Raw genomic sequence first — 17869 nt, 5'->3', positions numbered from 1 at the left:
AGTCGTCCAAGTTGTGGTCTTGCGCCTTGTGTAGAGCCCTCGCGTGACGGATCACATTCACTTCACTCATTTGTCACATTGGCACATCTGCAGCTGCAGCTGCCTGTGAATTGATTAGAAAAAGGGCTGATCTAAAATATCTGAGCGCCGCTGATCATTCGCCATGGCGACTACATATGCATATGAAAGGTGAGTCGAGGATCCTCGAACCCCCTCCTCCTATTTCCCCGGATCTCAACTAAATGTTATATTGTGTCGCCCAGATTCCCTTTTCACGAACCCGGATCAGGACCTGACTCCCATTTCACAACGCCTGAGAGCTCTCTGGTCGGAAACTCTACAGCATACGAATCACATCACAACGTCGGTCTACGAAGGTCCAGCATGGGGAAATGCCTCTTACAATGGTTCTGGTCGACACTGATGATCGACGGCTCAAACACACAGGACAACCAGGCTAAGCCCTCGGATCTTCGGCATGGCAAGCATCATGCCCAAGCTCGAAAGGGCAGCACATTCGCTACGCAAGAAACCTCTACGGCTGAGCAATCTCATGATGATACGGACGAGGTGAATCCCGCATGTAAAGCCTGTCGAACATGGGGAGTAGCTTGTGACAGGCAGCAGCCACGATGCTCGCACTGTCTTGATCAACAGATTCTATGCTTCTATGTGGCACCGTTACGAAAGACGATGAAGAAATCGAGCCGGTCTCGAGTATCGCAACAAGGAACAGGAACAGCAACACCAATGCATTTGCAGCAGCAAAGTTGCTGCTGAATGGATGATACAACCAGTCCAACGAGTAAATTGACGATTTAGATAGAGAATTACTCTCGTTTTGTCACTGGCAATGCGTAGCGTGCCACGACGATCATTTTGAAGGCGCCAGTTTAGATAACGTTATCGCAAGGGAGGTTCCCCTCCTCCGCACAAGCGGGGGAATATACCTGGATCCTGGTACATGCATGCAGCGGTGATTGGACTTATCTCCAGAATTCCACGATTCTTTTCAGGAAAGGGCGCAATCGGTGTTCCTGAGCAAAATGGTGGTCGGCATCATGACAGTTTCCATTTATATGCGAGCCCGTTCTCATCTCCACTTCCACGGAGCAGCATGCCCCGAGACGATTTGCCACGGGCCCACGACACCCCTCAGACCATCAAGTACATGAAGTCTTTTGTCGCAGTCCCCCTTGCATCTTTTGAATCAACTCGGATTACTACCGAAGAGAAAAAGGTCACTACATGTTACTGTCGGAGCACTGTGAGCCGTCTCCGCTCTACAGGCTCGGATGCGGGGTGTCGAAAATGTACCTACATGGAAATGATATGAACTTCACTCTCAGACTCTGCAAGTGATTTGTAGCATGCTGTGATTTATTCTGTGTAGCCTCCAGACGCACACCAGGGTTGCACTGCTATCCTACCGCCAAATACAAGGTAAGCTCTGCCATTTCCTCTTAACTCTCCAGAAAACTAACCGGGCATAGATGGAAGCCGAATACACTCGCCTCGCAGAGACAATCCGCCAGAAAGCCAATGCTCACAGCAAGAAGCGCTTCCTAGTGGCCATCGCCGGCATACCGGGATCTGGCAAAACAACCACAGCAGCCGCCGTCGCCAGGCTTCTAAACGCGCAATCATCACCGAAGCGCACTACTCTGCTTTCCATGGACGGGTTCCATCTGTCGCGGGCGACGCTGGACCGTTTACCCAATCGAGAAGAAGCGTATATCCGCCGCGGCGCACCTTGGACCTTTGACGCGGCCCGCTTCGTCCGGTTCATCCATCGACTACGGAATTGGGCTGATTCAACGCCCTGTGCCTCGGCGGAGACGATCTACGCACCATCGTTCGATCACGAGGCCAAAGACCCCGTCGAGAATGGCATTGCTATCGCCCATGACGCGGAGATCGTCATCGTCGAGGGGAATTATTTGCTGCTCGACGAGCCTGAATGGCGCGAGGTGGCTGCCCTGGTCGATTACCGGGTGTTTGTTGAGAGTGACCTGCAGGAAGCGCGAGAACGGGTGGCCCGACGGCATGTCCTGGCGGGGATTGAGAAGACGTTGGAGGATGGGTTTCAGAGAGTCGACAGCAACGATTATTTGAATGCGATTACCATTCGGGAGAAACTGATCGCTCCTGATTTGGTTGTTCACAGTGTGACTGAGCCACCTTGTTGATACTCATACAACGCTGATTTGATACAATACAAAAACCCATATTGGATATAATACATCTGAAAGCTCATCATTTTATAGATCCGATCTACTCCTTGATCTTCTGCTTATGAAACACATCTATCACCATCAGCTATTGCCCATATACCGCAAAGGACATGACAACTTACTCGGAATCTCAGGCATCCAGCTCGCCCTCGAACTACAGAAAAACTCCCCTTTGGGTGGCAACGCCTCCGGATCATCTAGAGTCCCAACGCAGATATACCGCGCCTGGTCCTTGACCGCATCCTATTCTTCTTAGCTTCTTTCCACCGGTTTGAATGCTGTCAATGCAACTCACCCCATATTCAAGAATGAAACTTCCGCAATTATCGCAGAATTCCCGGTGCAGTAACGACCCGGACCCGTTATCGCCGACATGCTCCTTGGGTTTCCCAGCGGTCAGTCTAAATGCATCCTTGGGAATCTTGGCCGTTAGGCCGTAGTTTGTTCCGAATGCTTTCTGGGAATTCATTAGCTTGCGCAGTGCAGGGCAGAGATGAAGCTGAACTGACTTTACAGTTCGAACAGTGGCAGAGAGAGGTTCGTGCGTCGTCTGGGGAGTCAAGTGATATTTCATATTTGATGTTGCGGCAGTAGCAGGATCCGGTGTATTGGGGCATGGTTCGGGATGTTGTAGTTGAGATAGCCTGGCGGGTTGTGCGAGTATACTTAGGTTTGGGAATCTGGGAGAGATGGCGAGTTACGAGGGAGAGGCGGTTCATGTGGTTATTTTAGTTTTTGTTTGTTAATTGCTGATATTCGAAGGGAAGATGATGCTATACAATGTGGCCTGGGAGCTTGATAAGTTATAGTTATACTGGGGTATGCTGACGTCACTGTAGTTGCGTGGCCAGATAACTCATGAATTGAAAATATAGACGATACCACACTGAATATCTAGCGAGAAACTTGATATATGTAAATAGAGCCATTTTATCAAATCGTCTCTATCTTCTTTCCCGAGCTACTGGCCAATTGGCCATGTGTGGACGGTGATGTGATCATGACAAAATGGCTACACGCAAATGGCTGCCAACTGCTCCAGCCCCCGGCTCCGCTTTTGACATCAGCGTATGAGTTTCTACATGGTGCTTCTAGAAAAGTACTGGTACTTTTCCAAGATTTCTACACTTATCCCAGCGAGTAAACAAATCCGACTATTGAGATACCCCAGGAGACTTGCGGGGTTGATCTCGCCAACCCCGCACGCCATCAAAATGACAGACCAAAAGCAGAAAAGAAATGTCGTCTCGTCGCTCATCTTCACGTTCCCAGATGACGACTCCTCCAAGCCCAAGGTAGCTCTATTCCGCCGCAGCGACAAAGTAAGGACGTATCCGTAAGCCCTGCCCTCCCTCATCCCCAAGATGATATAACATTGACTGACTGAACAGCCATCACCTCGCCCCCATCTCCGGTAACATCGACCCAACCGACAAAGACCCCCTCACAGCCGCCTGGCGCGAGCTCCACGAAGAGACAACCCTCACGCCCGCAAACCTAACCCTCTGGCGCATCGGGAAACCATTCACCTTCGGCGACCCCACCCTCAACCGCGAATGGACCGTCCACCCCTTCGCCTTCAAACTCAAGCCCGCAAGCCACGGCGGCCAAGGCGAGGCAGCCATACGCACCGACTGGGAGCACGAAAGCTGGGAATGGCACGCTCCGGCCTCCATCATCGATGACGAGGCCTTTGGCGGCGTCCCGCGCCTCCATGAGACGCTGCGCCGAGTCTTCCCCGAGTGCGAGATGGACGAGCGCGCGGGGGAGGCCCTAGCGAGGGGACTCAAAACGCTGCGAGAGGACCATAAGAGCGGGGCGCACGAGCTGACGAGTATCGCGCTGGTGACCTTCCGGGACATCATCGCGCAGACGCACGAGATAGACGAGAAGTGGTGGAGGACGGTGCGTTTGGCTGCATGGCATCTGATCAAGAACGGCCGGGAGAGCATGGGCGCCGCGACGCTCAACGCGCTCCTCTCAATCCTAGTAGCGCTAGACGAGATCTTGGACCATCCAGCGCCGCCGGGCACCGAGCAGGAGCAGAAACGGGAGCGGATACTCTCGACCATCGACTCGCACATCGCAAATCGGAAAGCCAACACCACCCGCCTCAAGGACGCATTCACGTCCTACATCCGATCCGCATTCCTGACGGTGGCGCCAGACCGAGACAGAATCACCATGCTCACCTTATCCGCCAGCTCCACGACGCGAAACATCATCCTCGACGCCTTCGCCTCGCTAGACATCCCCACGCTCGAACTGCGGATCCTCGAATCAAGACCGCTCTTCGAAGGCGCTACCCTCGCCTCGTCCATCTACTCCCGCTTCGAATCTGAGTTCCGCTCGAGGCCGGACAAGAGACTCGATATCAAGATTTACACGGATGCAGCGGCTGCGTTGGCCGCACAGGACATCGATATCGTCCTCCTCGGTGCGGACCGGATCTGTTCGTCCAAGGGCGTAAGTAACAAAACTGGGTCATTGCCCGTGGTGCTCAGCGCGAAGCATGTTACACCAAGCGCAAAGATCCTTGTTCTCAGTCAGCTGGAAAAGGTGGTTGGGGACGACGGGATACTGGAAGATAAGGTTGAGGATAATGACCCCGAAGAGGTATTTAGTGTGTGGCGCAATGAGGGGGTCGAGGGCACACAGGTGCTTGAAGATAGCTCGGCTAGGTGCGGGGCAGACAGGGACAATTCGGCCACTGTCCAAGTCAAGAATATCTATTTCGAATGGGTTCCGTTGACGTTGGTGGACGCCTTTGTGAGCGATGAAGGGGTCCTCGATGAGACAACCATCAAAAACAAGTCACAGCAGCTAGAAAAGCTGGCATGCAAATACTTTGATGACTTATGATTCGACATAATTTACCAAATCGACGTCGTCTATTGTCCATCAATCCAGTAGATTCTTCACTATGTACATCAAATCCAGCACCAAAGCCAAAGGGAAAGCGTCACAGAATGGTAGTATCTTCAAACAGCTAATGGCAAAGCAACTCCAAACACCGGCTGATCAAAGGCCTGCCTGGATCATAAAGGCTGCCTGGACGTAAGGCAAAATCAAAAAAAGGTATCATTAAATATCACGAACGCGAGTCTGCCGCCTTGCTGTGCCAATATGTGTGTTGTGCACCTTCGTAGCGAATTTGAGACTAGTCAATGTCTCTGCGAGATGAGCTTGCAATGGGCTGCACATCACAAACATGAGAGTCTTGGAGTTTCCACCCAATGAAAATTGAAGTAAGTAAGTGAGCTATCAAACCGAGTCAGTAAGCTTGAACATTGACACGAGCTCACAAGTAAACAAACCTTGCTGTTGCGGTAGGGAATGTGTCCACCTTCCTTTCCTTGTCCGAGAGCTGCAATAACATCTCCGAGGCAGCTCAGGCTGCGATTGATGTTCTGTGTCTCCTTCAGTCTCTCCCCGGTTGCCTGGCTGTGACTGAGCCGTTCACTACCGGCCAGATCCACCAAGTTCAGGGTTCCCTCGCTGCGTTCGCCGGTAATGCGGTTTTCACCGAGGAGCTTGAGAATGAAGACCGAGTGTGACCGAGAAGATCTTTCGTTGGCCTTGGTGGCCGCCACCGACCGATTGGCCGCAGCTCGTTTCAAAATAGATTCTACCATCTCGGGCGACTCCAGCCGAACAGTGGTGATATCGGTGATCATCGTCTTGCATCTCTGCATATCGTGGCGGATCTCGTGTTTCTTCTTGTCCAGCTCTTCCGCCTTGCCCAGAAGGTCGTTCAAGTTCTCGTTGTACACCTCCACGAAGTTGCCTTCCATGGTGTACCTCCAGCCCTTTTCTTCCAGGCTCTGAGCGGTCTGGTAGATCTGATGTACTGCCCTGGGGATCATGCCATCAAGGGAAGACATGGTATATGTCTTACCACTGCCCGTCTGACCATAGCAGAAGATGCAGACATTGTACCCATCGAGGGCACTCTGTACGAGTTGGCTGATTTCATCGAACACTTCAGCATTCTGAGTTGAGGGTCCGAAGACGCGATCAAAGGAGAAATTGTTGTTCTTTCGGGTGACGGTGCCGAGAGCGCTTCTCTCCTCTGGGCCCAGAAGACAAATCTCTTTGCACTCTTCTGACTGGTCCGGATACTCGATTTGAGCGGTTTCCGCAACTTCGGACTCTAGAGACGGGCGCACTCGGCAAAACACCCGAATGTTGCCCTTGAGCTCCTGCACCTGATTGTGCAGCTTCCTTCTCAAAGTTTCCTCCTTCCTCAACTTCTCCTTTGTCGCCTCAGTTTCAGCCAGAGCATCATTCATTTGCTGGTTGAGACGCTCAAAGGCCTGAGACTGCTCTTCCCGTCCAGATTCCAGGAATTCTATTCTTGCCTTCAATGCGCGAACCGAGGACTCGAGTGTAACACTGTTGCAGCTTGCCGTGTCCAGGTTCTGCCGCAAATCGTGATTTGTTTTTCGCTCACGCTCCAGGTCTTCTCGAACAGCCTGTAAATCTTGCTGAAGCTTGGCAATTTCCCTATCCTTTCGCTCTAGCTCAAGGAGGGAACGTTGCGTGTCGAGCGCAGTCTGCGAGGTGATTTGGTTGATCTCTTGGAGTCGGACAGCTTTCTCGTCGTTTATTTGCTGCTCGAATTGGCGCCTCAGTTCGCGGAGTTCGTCTTGGTGCTGGTTGTCTAGTGCCTGCAGCTGTTGCCTGCTCTCTTGTCTGACAGTCTCGATTTCGGCGCGTTGCTGGCGTTCTACATCGTCCATGGCAATCTCATGGTCCCTTCTAGCGTCCTTCAGGGCTCCCTCGGCAGCATCTAGTCGCCCCTTTGTGGTCTCGAGTTCCACCCGTAATGCGAGATTTGTGTCGGTCAGTTCCTTTCGTGTTGCCTCCAACTCGCTCACTGAAACAACTGTCAGCACACCTGCAGCTCGAATGAGTATTCGCACTCACCTCTGCTTTTGTACAATTCAACGGTCTCTTTCAGACCGAAACTCTCTTGTCCGGCCTGGCTGACTCGTGAGACGAAGGCATTGAAAAACTCCTCCATGGTCTTTTCGCGCGTAGCCTGATCCCAATCGGCGCCTGTAGAATAGTTAAACGTCTTGATCGAAGAATCTCTGTGCAGAAATGGTATGATAGGTGGTTTCTTTTTCCTGGGGGGATGTTTGGGGGGAGATGCAGGCTTCTCCAACGCCTGTCTCACGGGGGAAGATACGGGGATTTTTGAGGGAGGGAGTTTAATGGGTCCGTCCTGCGCGGGGTGCAGGGATTTTGGGTCCAGCATGTCATGGGAGACGGGGTCCTTTGCCGACTGATCCAACGCAGGACATGGAGATGCCTCGAGTTGGTCAATTCGCAAAGGTGCCTCTTGAATACCGAGGAGCTTCCGTTGCGAGTCAGACCAATCGCACAACATCTTCCTTTCTGTACTATGTGGCGTAATAGATGCAGGGTGGGAACAAATATCAAATAGGGAAAATAGGGATTGCCGCCTACCCTTTCTCTTTCCCAAAATGCTTGCAGCGAAATCCTCTTCTTCATGGGTATCCAATGACGTTGCGGGCCGAGTGATGGAGTGACCGTTCGGTTTTCGGGGACCAGCAAGCGAGGTGTGCGGGCGGGGCGCATGCGAAGGAGGTCGTGATCCGGGTCCAACAGTGGACGAGAAATTGGTTCTGGTAGTCCGTGAAGCAGTCGAGGCCGATCGGGTCAGAGTTGATGATGCATAGGAATTGGTTCTAGTATGAACTCGTCCCATACTCGTGCCTGGACGTGACGGAGGAAGGATTCCTGTTCCAGATCGGCTGGGCTCGGGGGCCTGTGTAGCGCTTCGAGCGCGGGTGGTGTCTGTTACCGTAAGAATGTGAAGTCGCTCTATTAGATGCTATTGTGGTTCACATACGCGATAGACTTGACGTTTTACCCGCAATTGTGCCAGGCTGCGGCAAACCAGAGCGAGAATTGGTCATTCCCGATGTCATGCCGGCCATGGGGATGCGCGATTTAGTGGTCGGCTTTGGTTGCACCTGCTCGTCAAAAAAGGTAAGTCCTTTTTATACACATCAACTGAGATGGTCGAATTTACCATATGCCCGTTCTCCATGATGGCCAATTGTATATGGAATTTTTACCGTAGACTGTTGGAATGGCCGGTCTATGACATCCGGATGGGAAGAGTGTGCAGAAGAAAGGAGCGTGTCTCAGAGCTGCAGAGAAGATAAAGAGTCAACAATGTATCAACTGGCTCTGCAACATGTCAGGAGGTGGAGCAGCGAAGGGAGGAAGATAAATGGACTGCGAGTCGGGACTAAGGTAGTAGTCTTCTGTTTAGGTGAGCTGAACAGTTTGCGACGATCGAATGTGTTTTGGTTTCTGGAGTGACGGAAAGCGGTAAACAAACTAGGCTGACTCAGCAATCTTCCAGCGGGGTTTCACTAGTCCGTATTGGGACAAGGCGCATCAGGTCCTCTTGTTCTTTCATTCGGCATCCTTCACGATCATAAAGAATGCAAATCGTTGTAAATGAGCCTTTGACTTGTCCATTTTACTTCGTACTTTGACCGGTGTCTTCTTTACAACAGTCTCTACGAGTACGGATCTTTTTACGAGTTTACGGCAATAATTCGCTGGTGCTCCTTTTCTTACCTCCTCCCCACTGCGCAGCGGGCACCCACTTCCCTCCCTTGTCTGGACTAACTAGCGGCGGCTGGACTCTTGTGCGCAGACCGACAGCTTTCCCCATCCCTCCCTCCCAGTGATACAGTTAGATACTCGGTCTCCCTTTCTCCGTCAACTGCATCTTGTGCTTCTGATTGCATTATATTATTCTTTCGTTGTTCTATAAGCCGGTGCCATGTCTGGTCGCTTTGTTCGTTCATCCAAATACCGTGAGCTTGACCGATCCCTTCTCCTCAGGCTGCCCGCAATCTGACAGGTATCAGGACACGTCTTCGGACGACCGACGAGAAAGGTATTTAGACTCAGAAACTCCTGATTAATCACACGTTCTAGCAACAACTCATTTAAAGCGCAGGATCAATGCTATGATAACCTTCGCATCTCGAAAAATGCTTGGGATACCAACCTTGTCAAGGTCCGCCTCCGCCGGCATCCCGATTAACCCCCCCTGAAGACAGTCTAATCCCCAAGCTAGGCCAACCCTCGTTACCTCTCCGTGAATTGGGAAGCCGGTGGTGGTGGTGCATTTGCTGTCATTCCTCTTGAAGAGCGAGGCAAGCTACCTGAGAGAATACCTTTGTTCAGGGGTCATACCGCAGTCGTTCTGGACACCGACTGGTGAGCATCCGTCGCCTACTGTTAATTTCGCCAGGAGAACCAACACATCGCAGGAACCCCTTCAATGATGATCTGATTGCCTCTGGTTCCGACGACGGCAAGGTGAGTTGATCATAATTCTATGCTTCCGGCGCACTAACTCATATGGGCTTTGTTCTAGGTCTTGCTTTGGCGAGTTCCCGAAGGCTTCACTCTCCGGCCGGACGTCGAACCTGACGAAGTACAAGACATTGCGCCCGTTGGCAAGCTGAGCGGTCACCCAAAGTTGGTCTCTTCAGTCCCCTCGCATTCTTGTCTCTGGTCGGTCCTAATTTCTGTCGCAGGAAGATTGGGCACGTGCTCTTCAACCCCGCCGCAGAAAACATCCTCGCGACCGCCTCTGGCGACTTCACTGTTAAGATTTGGGATATCGAAGCCGGAGCCTCCAAATTGACGTTGAACTTGGGAGATATTGTCCAGTCTCAAGCGTGGAGCGCTAATGGTTCCCTGCTGGTCACCACCTCTCGAGACAAGAAGCTGCGGATCTGGGATGTTCGTCAGGAGCGACCCGCCCACGAAACCCAGGGACACTCGGGTGCAAAGAACAGTCGTGTTGTATGGCTGGGCGAGCGCGATCGCATTGCGACTACCGGTTTCTCCAAGATGAGCGATCGCCAGCTTGCGCTTTGGGATATTCGTGCCCCTCGCGAACCCATCAACGGCTTCAAGACTCTTGATTCGATCTCTGGTGTGTGCATGCCGTTCTGGGACGATGGCACTCAATGTCTGTACCTGGCTGGTAGAGGGTGAGTTGTGATTTCTTCACGATGTTCAGCTGCGATGGTCTGGGTCTGTACTGATCACCACTAGCGACGGCAACATCCGGTACTTCGAACTGGAAAATGACAAGTTCGAGTTCCTTGCCGAATACAAGTCCGCCGATCCCCAGCGTGGTATTGCTTTCATGCCCAAGCGAGGTGTGAACCCCCACGAGAACGAGGTCACCCGAGCCTTCAAGACTGTCAACGACAGCTACATCGAACCAATCTCCTTCATCGTCCCTCGCCGGTCAGAAAACTTCCAAGACGATATCTACCCCCCTACTATCGGTCTGAAGCCCGCTATGGGCCCGTCGGAATGGTTGGCTGGAAAGGAAGCCATCCCGCCCAAGATTTCCATGGCCAGCCTTTACGAAGGCGAGGGTTTGAAGGAGGTCACAGGTGTACAAGAGCAGCCTACTCCTACTACGAGTGCTCCTGAACCCAAGGCTGAAACTGAACCCAAGCCAGCCGAACCTGTCGCTGCAAAGAAGGCCGCTGAACCCGTCTCGACGCCCACACCCGTCATCAAGCCGGAGGTGTCCATGAAGGAGCAAGGTGCTTCAATGGCCGCCATGGTGAACAAGTTTGCCGACAAGGAAGACGATGCCGAGCCAGTGGATGATGATTCTAGCTTTGAGGAAATCTCCAAGCCCACTGAGCGGACTGCTCATTCCGCGGATAACGCGTCGCCCTCGATTAAGACCAGCCCATGGCAACAGAAGGAAGAGGTCAAGTCGCAGGCCAGTCCTGCTCCGGTAAGCTTCTTTCCCCTAAATCCTCCGCGGCCAAGAACTAATCAGAACAGGCCTCTCCCGTCGTCGCCGAACGAAGCACCCCTACCGTGTCCACTCCTACCACCACAACGTTCCCTCCACCCGCAGGCTCGACTCTTCAGACCGGCGCCGCTGTTGCCGCCGACGCCGTCCAGCGCGAGGTCTCAGCCATCAAGGACCTGCTCGCGGAGCAAACCAAGGTCATTGCATCACAGGCGGAGCAGATCCAGAACCTGACTGCGGAGATCGAGTCTCTCAAGGCCAAGCTGGGCTAGCCAATTTCTGTTCCGTGTAGCCTCTGCCATGTATTCTAACTTGTGTGCGTCAGGGTCGTTTCGCAACCTAAAAGAATCCGTCCTCTTCGTTTGTTCATAACCATAGTCGGTGTCTTATATTCTCGCGGGCTTATAGCATGTTGCAATGTCAATACCACTTCATATCGAGTTTACTCCGATGCGGGGTGGTCACCGAGGTTGTATGGCCATATGATAGTCACGCTAAGTCGTAACGCCCTGACAATAACACCATTCGAGTATACTTAATCAGATTCCCGATGCGTTTTATCCGTATATCCAACCTGGTCATGTCGTGTCTTGCAATGAACTAGAGACCTTTTGCAGCGCCAAGCCTGCATTAGAAGAGTCAAGAGCCCATAGGTATAGCCGCTCAACTGGGGCCCTCCCGCTAATGCCTAAATGGCCATTTCCCTGAGTGCAGGTCTTCGAAAGTTCAGAGACACTTTGCACCCAAAAGTTGGAAAGCAGCAGAAGTCAATCAGAGTGGGTATCGTTCCCTGGATATGGTATAGCATAGTGGATATCTGAAGCTATTCGGACGCGTCCCATAAATATTGATGTAGCGATCTTGTATGCTAGTATACGCATCCTAAAAGCATCCAGATGAGTCAAGATAATCAAATACATCGTTCGGTTAAGCGGGTGAGCCCTTACCTGCCGCCTGGTTCCTCTTGTCAAATTCCTTGGTCCGCAGGCCCCTGTGGCCTATACCGCCGGCTCCATGGCCGCAGAATTAGAACCAGAATCAGAATCAGAATCAGAATCCGAACCCTAGGTCAAACAAGCAACTAGCCACCTAGCCGCGTGGAGAGGGCGGTGCCTAGGAATTAGCTAGTAATCAACCAATATCGCATAATCGGGAGGTGATGTCAATAGTGTTCTGTCAGCAACCTCAATCATCGCAGACCACCCCCGGTCGAACGTACTTGACACCCGAGCAGCAACTAGAAGTAATCAAATGGTGCTTCAGCCACAGAGGATGGCACGCAGACCGAAACACGACCAAAACAGAACTCTGGGCTCGCTGTGCCCAATTCATCAAAGATAAATTCAACAAGACATATGCGGCGCCAGAGCGAATGGTCAGAAGCTTAGAGAACCGTCGCAGGCAGGAAATCAAAGAGGAGCGCGCTGCTTCAGGTCCTGCTAGTGATGAAAATCAAACAGACACTGAATAAGTGGGTTGGGTTTCTGGATGATGTCAAAAAGGCGAGCTGAGGAGAGGAAGGCTCGCACAGAGGCGCAGCAATCTAGTCAACCTAGTGTTGGTGAGCAAGCTCGAGAGCTGCTCTGCCAGCCAATGGCGAAGCGAAGGCGTGAAGCCGAGGAAGATCTTCTGGTGAAGATATTACTGACAGCGAGACGTCTGAGTCTTCTGAGTATTCAGGGTGTCTCAGAGGCGCAGAAAGAGGCTTCGCAGGAGGCGGGAGCAGGAGAGGGAGGCAGAACTCTACATGACAGCTATTTGCAAATGCTCTGACTGCTTTTGGAACATCTTTTAGTAACTCTCTCAACAAAAGCTTGTGTGAGCCGATCGGCGAGGTGGAGAAGGAGATATCATCCCTGAACGAGTTACGTACGCAGATGAATGACTTGAGAACGCTGATGAGGGGGCAGACGAGCCGTATTCTACAGCTTCTCCAAGAGATGAGAGAGGCAGATGTGGATAGAAAGGTTAGCAAGGTTGAATGTGAGTGTTGACTGGTGAGCGACGGGCTCGCTTAGCAATTCATGGACTGTCACTACCTCACTTGACAATTTGCTTCCATCAGAAGGTCTAAGGATATTACTCCTAATTTGGGTTACTGCTATGTTATCTTAGCATCACTGTCAGCATCTGATGGAGCTTTCATTTAGTACTATTCAAAGTATATGTACATGTAGATTGCGTGGGCACTGCGCGATGCGAGTAGAATATGAACCACCGTGAAGCACTTCTAGATTTCCTGGCATGCGTTGTCTATCTAGCAAGTAGCGAGGACGAGATCTCGAGCGTCTTGGGATCACGCCCATCGACTAGCCTCTCGCTCTCGTTCCACACGCGCAGCACGTGCCGAATCTGGCTCCTCGTCTTCATACTTGTAGCTGAGCCGACGGCCTCCGGCCAGGATGCGCTCCTGCCGATTATCGCGCCGGCGACTGGATTTGCTTTCTGCGTTCATTGCTTCCCGGCGCTGCTGCTCCTTGAGCATTCGTTCGCGATTTCGAGCCTCACGCTCCAGCGTATGGGGATCCTTCTCGGGCTCGGTGGTCTTGGCTGGTGCTTTATCTCTGGCGCTGTCTTTGTCTCTGTCGCCGCCGTCCCCGCGGTCTCGCTTGATACGTCGGGAATGGTGGCGAGAAGAATAGTCACTGTCAGCAGGAGACTGAGTTCGGTCGCGCCGAGAGCGTTTCCGATCCCTGTCCCGCTCGCGGTCTCGGTCCCGGTGGCGATCGCGGTCTTTTTCGCGTTCACGGTATCGATCGCGATCCCGGTCGCGGTCTCGGTCGCGGTTACGCTCTCTTTCTCTTTCTCTCTCACGATCGCGTTCACGATCCCGCCGTCTGGCGTCTCTGTCTCTGTCTCGGTCCCTGTCCCGGTCACGTTCTTCTTCGCGGCGACTGGAGCGGTCCTTCCGTGAGACAGACGCTCTGCTCTCCGAGCGGGAGGCAGGCTCCTCTAGAATCCGGGGAAGACGATCGACGTCATGCGAATCTCCGTTGCGGCTCCGACTCCGGCTTCGGCTGCGACTACGGCGATGGGATCGATGGGACCGACGTGAATTTCTGCCCTCCCGTTCCTTGTCCCGTCGGTGAGACGATAGTTTAGAATCAATAGACGGAGAACGAGAGCGGCGGTCATCCTCGGCCGCGGAGTGCTCGTCGTATTTGTCTTCTCGACGGGGTCTTCTGGGCGCATCACGCCTACGTCCGCGATCGTCGGCGTCCTTATCCACCGCTGGTGAGCGCTGACGGACGGAGCGGCGGCCATCCACATCGGACGGACCGGGAGATCGGGATCGACTCTTCGGTCGAGAGGGAGACCTGGCTCTTGATCTTGATCTTGATCTCGATTTCGACCTAGTCCGTGTCCGTGAATCTTCGTGGGCCGTTGTTGGGGTTGCACTACATTAATATGTCAGGTTACAATGCAGACTGACGAGCCGCTGTACGACTGTACGACTTACCTCTGTTCGCTTCTTAGTGACGCACCTGAAGGTCGTCCCTGAGCAAAATAGTTCCGTTGTCTTAGAACACTGGTATTAGGGAGACCCTCACGCATTGCTCTGGGAGCGGCAGGGGCTCCTTCGACTCCCTGACCTCGCGGTTCCTGCTGCATGTTTGGCCCGCCCATAAAAGGGGCGGCCCCAAACCCACCTCCGCGGCCTCCTGGAAATTGTCCGCGCATATAGCCTCGTCCATAGCCCATTCCCATGTGGCCAGGCATGCCCATCGAAGCATTGGGCATCATTTGATAATGGTTGGACTGATCAAGACTGTCGATAGTAGGGATCCCTCGCAATTGGGTTTCCTCTTCCCCAGTATTTCCATCGGCAGCCGGTCTGTCTGCAGATATAGCCTCTGCTGCAGTATTTCCAGAAGCTTCCCGAGAAGAAGCTGCCTCGTTCGACGGCTCCTGGTCAGGTTTAACTTGTCCATCGCCGGATACAATCTGGGCCTCGTCGGACCGTCTTCCCGTGGCACTGGAATCGTCCTGCGATATTCCAGCGGGGCCACCTTCCTGCGACTGGCCTGTCGTGTCTTGATCAAAGTCAGAAGAATTAGGGGTTTGGAATGCTGCGTGGTTAGCATTAGGGGGGTAATTAGCCTGCATATGCCCAGCAAAGCCGCCACGACCACGGCCGCCAGGAACAAACCCACGGCCGCGGCCTCGGAAATTGCCTCTGCCATAACCGGGGCCATAGTACCCGTTCTGAAAATCTTGGCTAGGGAACTGCTGTTGCTGCATTTGAGCATGAACTCCGTTGGGTTGAGACATATTATATCCGCCAAATCCAGAAGGACCCCCATACTGAGGGCCCATACCATTTGCGAAAGCATTTGGATTGAATTTATCTTGGCCTCCATTCCACATATTGTTTTGAGAGCCGTCCCATCCCCCATACATCCCTTGACTAGCGTCGAAATTCATTCCCATATTCATGCCACTGTTCATGCCATTCATGTTCATCCCGTAGCCTCCAAGCATACCCTGATTCGCGGCCATTGGGTCCATTCCCATACCAGACATTGCTGGAGTCATCATGTCAGTGTCTGACTGTTTTTAAGAGACAGGTGAGGGGGAACCTACCCATTGGGTTGGGGAAGTTGAACATGCCGTTAGCCATGAACTGGGCCATTGGATTGAAATCGCCGCTGGCGTTGTTCCAAGCCATATTTGGAAAGGGGCCGGGTCCCATGTTGAATCCCATGGCATTGGGGAACATCGGTGCCGGGCCTTGTGCCTGAGGCATCCCTTCATCTGCGGGTTGGGGGAGCTGAGGTTCTTCCGTTGCATCTCCTTCGGCAGGTTTGCTTTCCTCTATAGCCTCATCTGCCTGACCTGCCTCGCCCGGGCCATTTTCTGCTTGCTCGTTCTGTTTCAACGAATTAGCCATCGCCAAATACATGCAAGTATATATCAACAACGTACTTCAATAGAAGGCAAGGGTACTGCTGCTTGGTTTATATCTGTCCCGTTCTCAGCAATGGTGTCCGACGGCTCTGCACCGGTCACAACAGTAGGTGATCCGTCCCCTGCGACATCACTACTGTGGAGTTTGCCCTCTGGTATCTCCGCCACCGTGTTGCTTGCAGGGGCTTCGGACACGGCTGGTGTCTCGGACTGAGCGGGAGTCACATCTGCAGGCGTCACTCCATTCGAGATCGCAGGCGTAGCAGATTGTCGCTCCTTTTCCCGTTTCTTTTCTTCCGTACGAAGAAAAGCTTTGAGGGTCGTTCGTAGAGCTTTGTTTGGCTTGCATAGGTCGGAGGAGATGGGAGTATGTGCGCACACGGGGCAGGTTTCGGGAAGCGATATCTGGCCTACAAGGTCGGACGGTCAATAGATGTCACGGCTAAGGTCGTTCGGGACTAGCAGGTGCGTACAGTTTTCACATATGGCCTGATCGCAGCAGGGCAAGCGGAACGCGTTAACGGCAAGTTTGTTGCAGATAGCGCATCTCAGCTTGAATGGAATTTCATCCTGAGTGAGGGAGCTGATGGGGCGGAATCGGTACATTAGATCACGAACATAACCTATAGACCTCGATTACCACAATATGCACATACCTTGCGATGTCCATCAAGCCCGCAGGCTGGTCCGCCACAGCCATTGAGAGTGTTCAAAGCCAGTCGATGATAGTAATGAATGTGAAGAATCGCGCAGCACCTGGGCTTACGACCGGCAAACAGAGGCCAAAATGGCAATATCAAAGATCACACCTGGGTCCACCATCAAGATGAGGTAGTATCCATCTCAACGGCTCCGGAAGCCAATATAGAGCGTTGCCTTGTAGAGCAGTGTATCTGTTGACCAAATTTGGTTGGTGGTGAACTGGAGGTGGTTGGTATGGAGAAACAAAAGTCCGGTCATCTTTGTATTAACATTTTTCTTCCTGCATCCCAATTAATTTTGTCCCCCACTTCGACTCCCCGCCCAGACTCCGTAGAGACCTATCTGCATCTGTTTTACGGAATAGGGATAGAGATCACAACATGTCAATATTGAACAATAACATGAACTATGCATATCAACTGGCTGCACGGTACTACTGCACTGGCCCTGTCGTCTAGCTGGCTTCAATATCACACTATGACTCAAAAAGGCTACAGAAGGTAGAAACATCGTTGGGTAAGGCTGTTTGCCCGCCAGGCTACCAGAGCAACAGCACCAACGCGCCATCAGATTAGATCAAGTAATTTTCACCTTCATCGACACGGAGGCACATTCAGGCAAGATCAGCGGCGATACCGCTTGGTTTCTGCTCGCTGGAACTCGCCTTTCCTGCGTCTCGGGAGCTCTTTTATCATCATCGGCAGTCGTGGTACATGTTGTTAGCAAGATTAAAATATCTTGTTGTTTTGAAAACATGCACATGCGACTACACTGGGACATGGAGGAGCAGGAAAAACATCAAAGAAAGGATAAACCATGGAATCCTCCTATAAGGCTGTTGTTGGGTCAGTAGTTGCATCATCGACAGTGACTCGAAGGACAAAATCACGGGCTGAAACCAAGCCCAGCATAGAAGGCCCAATCAACGCGCTGTCCGTCCGAGACGCCTTTATGGGCGAAGTGGCGATGAGAGGCTTGTTCAAGTAATCGAGGGCAATCAGAATGAATAGGAAAATAGACCATAAAGCAGTCAGTCACCAGAAATGAAATCAGGACAAAACAACAAAGTAATGCATGAAGATCAGGGGGAGGGTTGATGCAGAAAGAAATGTTCGAGAAGCCTTGGTAGTGGGTTACGAGTTGATTTAGGCTGTCGATGACGGTTAGGGAACAG

At 52.3% G+C, this 17869-nt stretch overlaps 7 protein-coding genes across 7 annotated transcripts; 4 read left to right on the top strand and 3 right to left on the bottom strand.

Moving 5' to 3' along the window:
- The first annotated feature begins 58 nt into the window (after positions 1 to 58).
- On the top strand, positions 59 to 1112 carry P174DRAFT_42655 (uncharacterized protein). The gene is made up of 2 exons (XM_024825387.1): positions 59 to 189; positions 264 to 1112. The coding sequence occupies exons 1-2, from the start codon at positions 164 to 166 to the stop codon at positions 778 to 780; spliced, it is 543 nt and encodes a 180-aa protein (XP_024687839.1). The 5' UTR covers positions 59 to 163; the 3' UTR covers positions 781 to 1112.
- P174DRAFT_42656 (phosphoribulokinase/uridine kinase family protein) lies at positions 1113 to 2227 on the top strand. The gene is made up of 2 exons (XM_024825389.1): positions 1113 to 1443; positions 1494 to 2227. Exon 2 carries the CDS (start codon positions 1494 to 1496, stop codon positions 2187 to 2189), a length of 696 nt encoding a protein of 231 aa, XP_024687838.1. The 5' UTR covers positions 1113 to 1443; the 3' UTR covers positions 2190 to 2227.
- Positions 2228 to 2274: 47 nt separating this feature from the next.
- On the bottom strand, positions 2275 to 2953 carry P174DRAFT_456752 (GFA family protein; the record flags this gene model as incomplete). The annotated part of the gene is made up of 4 exons (XM_024829465.1): positions 2275 to 2306; positions 2357 to 2477; positions 2530 to 2706; positions 2744 to 2953. 4 exons carry the CDS (start codon positions 2951 to 2953, stop codon positions 2275 to 2277), a joined length of 540 nt encoding a protein of 179 aa, XP_024687837.1.
- A 215-nt stretch (positions 2954 to 3168) lies between these two features.
- On the top strand, positions 3169 to 5267 carry P174DRAFT_42633 (translation initiation factor eIF-2B subunit family protein). Its single transcript, XM_024825377.1, has 2 exons — positions 3169 to 3570; positions 3626 to 5267. The coding sequence occupies exons 1-2, from the start codon at positions 3305 to 3307 to the stop codon at positions 5094 to 5096; spliced, it is 1737 nt and encodes a 578-aa protein (XP_024687836.1). The 5' UTR covers positions 3169 to 3304; the 3' UTR covers positions 5097 to 5267.
- On the bottom strand, positions 5126 to 8513 carry P174DRAFT_383000 (putative kinesin family protein (KlpA)). Its single transcript, XM_024823139.1, has 6 exons — positions 8299 to 8513; positions 8116 to 8239; positions 7710 to 8060; positions 7164 to 7295; positions 5552 to 7113; positions 5126 to 5495 (listed from the first exon to the last, which is right to left on the bottom strand). The coding sequence occupies exons 1-6, from the start codon at positions 8314 to 8316 to the stop codon at positions 5319 to 5321; spliced, it is 2364 nt and encodes a 787-aa protein (XP_024687835.1). The 5' UTR covers positions 8317 to 8513; the 3' UTR covers positions 5126 to 5318.
- Positions 8514 to 8728: 215 nt separating this feature from the next.
- P174DRAFT_437683 (coronin) lies at positions 8729 to 11635 on the top strand. The gene is made up of 9 exons (XM_024826365.1): positions 8729 to 9100; positions 9155 to 9183; positions 9247 to 9306; positions 9367 to 9509; positions 9563 to 9611; positions 9670 to 9773; positions 9833 to 10294; positions 10359 to 11064; positions 11115 to 11635. Exons 1-9 carry the CDS (start codon positions 9067 to 9069, stop codon positions 11355 to 11357), a joined length of 1830 nt encoding a protein of 609 aa, XP_024687834.1. The 5' UTR covers positions 8729 to 9066; the 3' UTR covers positions 11358 to 11635.
- Positions 11636 to 13220: 1585 nt separating this feature from the next.
- P174DRAFT_509257 (uncharacterized protein) lies at positions 13221 to 16920 on the bottom strand. The gene is made up of 6 exons (XM_024831534.1): positions 16650 to 16920; positions 16467 to 16576; positions 16012 to 16403; positions 15670 to 15955; positions 14546 to 15611; positions 13221 to 14483 (listed from the first exon to the last, which is right to left on the bottom strand). Exons 1-6 carry the CDS (start codon positions 16691 to 16693, stop codon positions 13382 to 13384), a joined length of 3000 nt encoding a protein of 999 aa, XP_024687833.1. The 5' UTR covers positions 16694 to 16920; the 3' UTR covers positions 13221 to 13381.
- Between the last annotated feature and the right edge of the window lie 949 nt (positions 16921 to 17869).

Source organism: Aspergillus novofumigatus, assembly GCF_002847465.1.
Source record: "Aspergillus novofumigatus IBT 16806 chromosome Unknown P174scaffold_1, whole genome shotgun sequence".
Lineage (NCBI taxonomy): Eukaryota > Fungi > Ascomycota > Eurotiomycetes > Eurotiales > Aspergillaceae > Aspergillus > Aspergillus novofumigatus.
Note: the sequence above shows the minus strand (reverse complement) of the source record. Positions and strands in the feature narration are given on the sequence as shown.